The sequence below is a fragment of the Merops nubicus genome, unplaced genomic scaffold (assembly GCF_000691845.1).
Source record: "Merops nubicus isolate BGI_N331 unplaced genomic scaffold, ASM69184v1 scaffold24788, whole genome shotgun sequence".
Lineage (NCBI taxonomy): Eukaryota > Metazoa > Chordata > Aves > Coraciiformes > Meropidae > Merops > Merops nubicus.
In genome coordinates this window covers 1-8,573 of record NW_008626721.1, presented here as the reverse complement: position 1 = coordinate 8,573, position 8,573 = coordinate 1, and the positions used below count along the sequence as shown (strand labels likewise).

At 49.2% G+C, this 8,573-nt stretch overlaps 1 protein-coding gene across 1 annotated transcript; it reads left to right on the top strand.

Moving 5' to 3' along the window:
- Window positions 1–251: 251 nt before the first annotated feature.
- On the top strand, window positions 252–8,556 carry RIF1 (replication timing regulatory factor 1; the record flags this gene model as incomplete). The annotated part of the gene is made up of 11 exons (XM_008946107.1): window positions 252–351; window positions 1,504–1,768; window positions 2,634–2,676; window positions 2,994–3,196; window positions 3,393–3,492; window positions 4,003–5,718; window positions 6,237–6,371; window positions 6,613–6,699; window positions 6,784–6,890; window positions 7,746–7,899; window positions 8,175–8,556. Coding segments are annotated over 11 exons (3,292 nt in total), but the record flags the coding sequence as incomplete, so codon positions are not given.
- Window positions 8,557–8,573: the final 17 nt, after the last annotated feature.

Here is an 8,573-nt window from a genome sequence, read left to right as displayed (position 1 = left end):
AAAACTTGACTCATCTCATTTCTTTCAATAATATTTATGCTTATGCCCTGTTTTTATAGAATAATCACCTTGTGTGAAGGGGTGTATTTTAAAATGGAATTTTATCTGAGTCATACTGGATAATGTGGACAAAATTCACCCTTTTTGAAATTTAAAAGCTCTTTGCATCATTGTCCTGAATAGCCAGCATTTTGTTTTACCTGTCACTGTTGCTTTTTAGGCTCTGCTGATGATTTCTGTTTCCCCCTTAGGTGGTTTCCATGATGGATGGTCTCACCCATATCATATCAGTTATGATTGACTGTGTCAACTTCTCACCATATGGTACCAAGTACCAGCCAAAAAACAGATGTAAGAAAACACTTCCATACTGGGGTTTTCTGTGTCTTTCTTCCAGAGCTGGTTGAACCTGGGAGGAGTTGTAGAGGCCAAGATGCTGACTAGGGTATCAGTGATCTGTATGTGCTACACAATGTCTGAGCACTGAAGGGATTGACAAAAAAAAAGAGAAATGGTAAAAAGGAACTCAAAATACCATCTAGTTTGCATATTGGAGTATAGATCTCTTCTGTTTGTTGAGTAGTTGCTGCACAATCTGCCAAAATGCATCTGAAGTGGATGTGAACACTGAGGTCACTGCAGAACTGCTGCTTTCTGAGGCCATGGGTGTGATTTCATTTGTGATTTCATTGCTGCAGGTGAAATCTGCTGCTTTTGCTTTCCTCACATGTAGTCTGAAGCAGAAATGCTTGATTGTAATCCAGTTTAATTCTAGAATACCTGCCTAAAACTGGTGCTCAACTGTTAAAATTTGAAAGGCTACAGCTCCTGAAGCTGCTTGGCATGAAACAGTCAAGAGCAGGGTTAGCAGAAGACAAAAGGTGGTCATATATCATAAAGTCTTCTGTTTCCAATTCTCATTTACAACTAAACCAACATCATTCAGTATAGAAATTAAAAGTATTTATAATTTCTCTGCCCCTATGAACTTGTCAAAGCAGTAGGACCTTGTGTTGGAGTCCTGCAAATACAAAATGCTTTAATTGGAAATATTGATGAGGAAGAACACGATGGAAACTTCACTTTTTATATAAATAAACTAATAAAACTTGATACTTCCCTTCTTCCTCACCTGTTGCAGAATTTAAGTGTATTGAGCTGGTGTCTGTAGAGTGGCTCCTGTCTCTTTGCAAGTAGGTGTTAAAAATATGTTGTATGACCAGCTATAAATTAAAAAAAGAAGGGCCACAGCAAACAAACCCATTAAAAAACCCCAGGAAACCTATCTGAGGTGGTAAAAGAAAATTATGCATTAAAAAAAATTGAATGTCTTACATTAGATCTGGTTTTAAACTATTTGTATGTAGGTAAAGTTTGGGAATCAAAGTTTTATTCCTCATGCAGACAAAGTTCAAGTGTATTTTGTTGTAATGAGTGTTGTTGAGATAAAGAAATTAATGGGTGAGATAAGAAAGAAATTAATGGTGGTTTTTTTTTTGTTAGCACCACAGACACCTACAGATTGGTCTAAGAAGAAGAAGGAGCCCCTTGGGAAGCTTGCTTCTCTGTTTAAACTCCTGGTGATGTTACTGAACTCTTTCCATGAGTTTAGTTCCCAAGAAGCCTGCTCAGAAACGTTGGTCTCCGTGGGCCCTTCCATTGTTGCCATTCTTCACAACATCATCAGCCACGTTTCCCTGCCAGCAGTGATTGGGAGTATGTTTGCAGCTTTTTCAAAACCCCTGGCAGTGTTTTATGAAAGAACAGAGTGAGTATTTTAGGAATGGCTGGAATTTTGGATTCACTGCTGCATGCTGCTGCTGAAATTCCCTGTGGTTTGCAGTGGTGTGTTTGAAGGTAGCGTGGGGGTTTTCTGTGCCAAATCTCTGAGAGCACCACATTTGGAAAGACACCACTTCAGTAGTGCACCCAAATGCTGCAGGAAGAACAGGTCTGTGCTATGGAGCTGCTGAGCACTTGCTGTTTTCTACAATTGCTGCATAAAAACTTGGGGTGCTGGCGTTGCTGGAGCACCCTGATGTCACAGTGGTCACTGCAGAGCCCACGGCCCAGCCCTGCCATCTCGTGAGTCTCAGAGGGACTCAAAACACCCCCCACCAGAGCAGCAGCCTCCACAGTCATGGTTTTCTTTAGAAATAACCCCAAACTTGCCTGGTCACCCATGAAAGGAAAGCTGTGGGGCTTCTGAGGGCTTGGCACTGAAAATTGTCAGCACTTCAGAGTAAATACATCGTCACATCTGCAAGACCAAGGTGTTTGGCATCCATTGGCTGTTTATTTTCACTGCTGTGAAGTTATGAACAGAAGAAGGCAGTTAAATTACTTCATAAGGAAACCTTTAATTTTAAGTTTCTGCTAATTACTACTCCTCTTTCCATTGATTCTTCTTCAAGTCAGCACATGAGTGAGGGTTAGAGGATAGGCTTCCTCTAAACTATTCACATCAGGAAACGTTTACATTGCCCAGTGGGAGGCTTTTTTCACATGATTTCTTCACCAGGTTGTACACTACAACTCTTGTGCAATCCTTGAGTGCATTGTGTTTAATTCTCATGCTTGGGATAAAGGAGACAGGAAAATATAAGGTGGGTTTTTTTTGCTTGTTTTGACAGGCTTCCTGATGCATCTGAAGTGTACAGTAACCTTAACAACCAGGTAAGTGTGCTGGAGAAATAGCTGGGGGTTGGGAAAGTGCACGACTGCAGAGTTTTGCCATTCATCTTAAAAAATAATAATTTGGAAATGTAATGAAGATAGAGATTTATTTTTTAAGTTATTTATTTTTTGCTACCAAGGCAGCTGAGGGGGGGAGCACTAAGTTGAACCCTCAGACTTTCCCTGCGGTGAAGCTTGTTTAAAAGAAACCTGTTTATTCTAGGGCATGATAACATTTTAAGCTTTGAAATAGTGAAGAGATGCAATAGTTGAATGGAAAAATAACCCAAAGCCTTGTTGCTGCTTCCCTCTGTCAGCTGGAAGAGCTGCTGGCCGAGATCCTCCTGTGCTTACAGTCTCACTGCAGCGGCTCCTACGACCAGGAGCTGCTGGAGCAGCTTTCCCCACTGCTGGGCCTCGTGTTCCAGCACAGGAACAAACAGATCCGCAGCCAGTGTGCCCAGTTCTGGAACACCACCTTTGCCAAGACTGCATCCTTAACATACCCTGAGGAGCTGAAGTAAGATCATTTTTGAAATAGATTTGTGTTTTTAGAGGAGGAGGCCTCAGGTTCAACACAAAGGAATTGGTTTCGTTCTGGTTTGCCCGTTTGTATCCCGCTCGCTGCGCACGGGGGGATACCTGCTGGTTTTATTGTGTGCCTTCCCCCTTCTCCTCTCCCTGAAGTTTAAAGTCCTTTTTTTTTTGTTGAGCAGATCTGTGTTAATTGAAGCCAAGAAGAAAATGCCTCTCTTGCTGCCTGGCTTGGAAAACGTGGAGATGGCCGAAGACAACAGCGGCCCGTTCTCTGACGCGGTAAAGATCTTGTTGACCCAGAGAGGTCCTTCACTGTGTGTAACTTCATGGGAATTTTTTGGGAGGTAGAGTTGTTCAGGAGGCAGCAACGAGGCCCCTTTTGGCTTTCACAGTGATTGGCCTGCACTGGGTTCATGTTAAGACTGATAAACCCTGCTGTGGAAGCAGCGGTCGCGGGCCGATCTTAGTGGGCTGCCGGCTGTTGGGATGCTCCCCTGTCTTCCTCCTCCCCCCAAAGGGGAGAGGTTTGGGAATCAGACCAAGGGTGCACGTGGTGCTCGGCCCTCCCAGGGGAACAGCCACTGCAGGGCCATATCTGAGAGGGTAGGTTGGAAAACTCCCTCCCCACACTCACAAGGTGTTACCGGGACCAATGATCAACGTACGAATTATTCGGTTTATTGAAAGTCTACACAGATGGAGGGCTGAGGTTCAGCAAAGAATTTTGCTTTCAAACTTCCTCTGTATAGCAGAGTTGAATTAAATTTTTCTCTTCAAATCCCCTGCCAGGTGACAGGCAGCGAGGGTCAGGCTCCAGCTGTGGCTTCTAACCAGCAAACAGTGAGACGTTCGTTAAGACGACGGGTGGAGGCTGCAGAAAGCACAGCAGGTAGTCAGGATGCAGAAGATGGCCACCAAAAGAGAGGCAGACATAAAGATGAGGACTTGAGCTCAAAGAAGCCTCCTGATTCAAAGGAAGATAGCTTGAAGGCTGACCCAGAAGGTCAAGACTGTAGCTTGGGTGCAGCAGGTCAGAAGAAGACGGAACGCCCGCGATACTACACGAGAAAAGCTTCCCAAGAATTGTTTTCCAGCACAGAAAACTCAGAGGCTGATGGCTCTGACACCAAGGAAGACAGCACGAGGAAGAGAAGATACACCAGAGTGAAGAACAGAAGTGATTCTCCTGAAGGGAAATTGAAACATCCACAGCCAGGAAGCCAGAGCCATGAGGCGTCTTCCCAAGAAAGCAGAACCAAGAAGCTGTTGGACACGACTGAAGGTGACCTGAAAATCCCAGGGGTTCCTGCAGGTGCTGGCAGAGCTGTGGGAGCTGCCAGCCCCAGGACTTCCCCCCGTGTGCAGGACACAAGTGTGGAGCTAACACAGAGTGGGATGTTGGTGGAGTCTGACCAAAGCTGGAAACCAGAGGAGGAAAGTAAACACACTGAGAAGCAAAACCATGCAGAATGCTGTTGTTCAGACATCCTGTCAGGATCCAGTGCTTCAGGTGGGGATGTCCTCCCCTTGCATACACCCGAGTGTCAGCAAAGACAAAGTGGAAAGCCAAAAACACTAAGGACCTACTGCCACAGTGTTAAAGATTCAGACCAAGAACTGATGTCACTCACCCCAGCAGAAGGTGAGAACACGCCTGAATGGAGCAAGCCCCAAAGCACCAGCCCAGAGCAGAGCTCCCTGAGGATATTAGAGGTGTCTGGTAACTTACCTTTGGGTGAGAGCTTGTTCATGGCACCTTATGCCATGAGCACTCCACTGCAGCCTCTGAAGGAACCTGTGACGTTTAGCTTGGGAGGAGAAGGAACACCTGGAGATAACCTGCAAGGGAGCATTGTTAAGGAAGAGGATCTGGTGAAGCCAGAATCTGTTGCAGGTGAAATAGCTGCTGCCTATGTAGTAAAAGAAGAACCTGCTGAGGAAGTTGGTCTGATGAAGCCAGAGTCTGTTGCAGGTGAAATAACTGTTGCCTACACTGTAAAGGAAGAACCTGTTGATGAGAGCGGCCAAACTGACCTGTGTCTGTCTGCCTGTGTTGTGGATGGACCTGGAGACAGTCTGGCTGTGGGGGGTCAGAGTGAAGGACCAGCTGCTCCAGGACAGGAAGCAGTCAGTCAGAATGGACCACTGGAGGAGATGCCTGAGGCACAGACCGCTTGCAAACTGGAGAAGACAGAGCTGGACGAGCCAGCAGGCGGCCAGGACAATGAGAGCCCTGTGGGGGAAAGGGGCGTTGCTGGGGATGATGGGGAGCTGAAGGAGGAGGCGGGGACAGTGGTGCTGGTCCTGTACCCAGTGGAGGTGGGAGGAGGCCCCAGCGTGGGCTCCCTTGAGCAGGTGGCAGCTCAGGACCCCCCGGCCACCGAGAGCCCCGGGGAGGCGCAGGGGCGCTGCGTCTGGTCTCCCTCTGCCTCTCCCTCCACCAGCATCTTGAAGAGAGGTGCAAAAAGAGGCCAAGAGGACAACTCCCCATCACCTGCCAACAAGGTACCGCCTGGCACGGCCCCCCAGGGCACACCCAGCAGGGACAGGACACCCAGCCCTGGCCCCTCTTCCTGGTTCTCTGGCAGCTGCCAGGAGGGGGCTTTTGGGGGAAGGTACAGGCACTGCCAGGAGGTGGAGGCTTGGAGGGGTTCCTTTTGGGGGAAGGTACAGGCACTGCCAGGAGGTGGAGGCTTGGAGGGGTTCCTTTTGGGAAGGTACAGGCACTGCCAGGATCTGGAGGCTTGGAGGGGTTCCTTTGGGGAAGGTACAGGCACTGCCAGGAGGTGGAGGCTTGGAGGGGGTTCCTTTTGGGAAGGTACAGGCACTGAGGGGTGTTGTCAGGGGGGTGTTTCTCAATCCCAGCACCAACGTCCACGCTGCCCGGGTGGCGGTGCCACAAGTGTCACTGCAGAGCCTGTGGGCCTGGGCTCTCTCCACGGGGTTTTGGGCAGCTCCCTACACACTGTGTTTAACTTCAGCAAGGAGGAGAGCAGAGTTTCTAACCCTCTTCCCTCTCACAGGTCCGTCGTGTCTCCTTTGCAAACCCCATCTACCAGGAAGGGGTGGCGGATGACATCGACAGGAGCCCTGTTGTCAGGTTCCATTTGTCACCATCTTCCAGAACTCCTAAATCTTTGCCTGGTGTTCAGAGCAAGGTAAGTGCCATTTACATGGTGTCCACGTGCTGAAGTCCTCCTGTTTCTCATCTGTGGTAGGCAACAGCACTCTGGTGTATGTTTATGTGCTAAGAGCACAGAACCAGTGAGTGTGAGAAGCAGTTGTGACTGCTTTTACCTGTTAAAAATGCACCCAAATCTAGGTAGCCAGAAAGCTGCAATTCATTGAATTCCTGCAATCCTGAGAGATCATCTTTCCTCTTTTTTTTTTTCTATCCAGACTATCACCACTCCATCCAAAGGATTCCTGTCCCCAAGACTTCGTAACGCTAAGTTTGGAAGCTCAAAGAAGTGTTTAGTAAGAAGTGCTTTCATTCATGGGTTGTTTTTTTTCCCCCCATATTGAGCTGTGGGACAGGGAATGGAATAATTGCTCTGCTTTGTTCAGGAGATGGCCAAGGGGTCGCTGCCATCCCCCACGGGGTGTGTGTACCCTGCCCTGGTCAGCTGCACAGCACCCATCGGCGTCATCCTGCCCCGCATCACATCCAACATCTGGTGAGTGGGTTGTTCCTCTTGAGAGACACCTTTTACTAGAAACTGAGTTCTCACTGAACCTGCCAACCCCCAAAAGGGGATGACTTAGAATCATAGAAGGGTTTGGGTGGGAAGGGACCTCTCAAGGTCATTGAGTCCAAACCCCCCTGCAGGGAGCAGGGACATCTGCAGCTAGAGCAGGGTGCTCAGAGCCCCATCAAGCCTGACCTTGAATGTCTCCAGGGATGGGGCCTCCACCACCTCTCTGGGCAGCCTGGGCCAGGGGCTCAACACCCTCAGTGTCAAAAAACTTCTTCCTTAAAAAATAAAGGCATTTTTCTGCCACAAAGTGTTTTATAAAAGGGGGGAGATTCGTTTGGTGAGGGAGAGACTTAACTGTTCTGGGATTATTCAAGTCACCTATGGAAAGTTTGCACCCAGGAACACTCCAGTTCCTGTGGTGGAGCAGATGGATCTTTGTGGTCTGTGGTGAGGCAGATGGAGCTTTCTGTGTGTTGAAAGCCAAGTTGATTTTGGGAAAAAACATCCATTTCAAAGGTATCAAGGCCAGATGCTTATCTTGTTTGGTTTCCAATCTGAGTGTGGATCCCCTTTTCCAACGTTGGAGCTGCCCAGAGTGGCCTTTTCTAGTGTCCTTGTCATGAGTGGGAGGAAGAGGAGCCATCTGAGCAGGCTCTAGACTGGGATTCCCTGGTGAATTTGGGACAAAGTGCCAACAGGTGTCGTTCTGCAGCTGGAATGTCATTGCAGTTTGGGTTTTTCCTTCACTTCTGTGTCTGCAGATCATCGCTGGTGTCATTTCTACCATAATAAAACATTTTTCTTTTCTCCCACCATTTTCCTCCCTTGCTGAAGTGCCAGTGGGTTGGGGCAGCTCATTCGAGCAAAGAACATCAAGACAGTGGGTGACCTGAGTTCTCTGACAGCATCAGAAGTCAAAACTCTTCCCATCCGCTCTCCCAAGGTTGCCAACGTTAAAAAGGCCCTTCAAGGATATTATGAGCAACAGGTAAAATTTAATTTCAGTACCCAAAAAGCCAGTGTTAGCCTGGTGAACTAACATCCACCCTGAGGGGGAAGGGTGGGGGGGTTTTACCTCTGCCTGTGTGGGTAACCTGGGGACTCGTGGGGGTGCGGCCTGGCTGCAGCAGGGTCAGTGGGAGTCGTGGGTGTCCTCGGTGTGTGGCTGCAGCGGGGTCTCGGCGCGTCACCCTTGGGGCCTGGGGGCCTTTGGTTGGCTTGGCCTGGAAAACGCCTCTTGTTCTTCCCCAGAAAAGCCTGCAGGTAAAATCTCAGGGCTCGGAGGAGGTCATTGTCATCGAGGATGCAACGAGTCCCCTGAGGAGAGGCGGGGATGTCAGCGAGGCCCAGGACGGGGCCCTGCCGGAGAACGGGGCCCTGCCGGAGAACGGGGCTTTGACAGAGAACCGGGCCCTGCCGGAGAACGGGGCCTTGACAGAGAGTGGGGCCCTGCCAGACAATGGGACCCTGCCGGTGGAGAACATGGCCCTGCCAGAGAAAGGGGCCCTGCCATCAGAGAACGGGGCCCTGCTGGTAGAGAACGTGGCCCTGCCAGAGAACGGGGTACTGCCATCGGAAAATGGGGCCCTGCCAGAGAAGCTGGAGAATGGGGCCCTGCCAGAGAATGTGGCCCTGCTGGCGGGAGGCAGGGGCCCGCCGGGG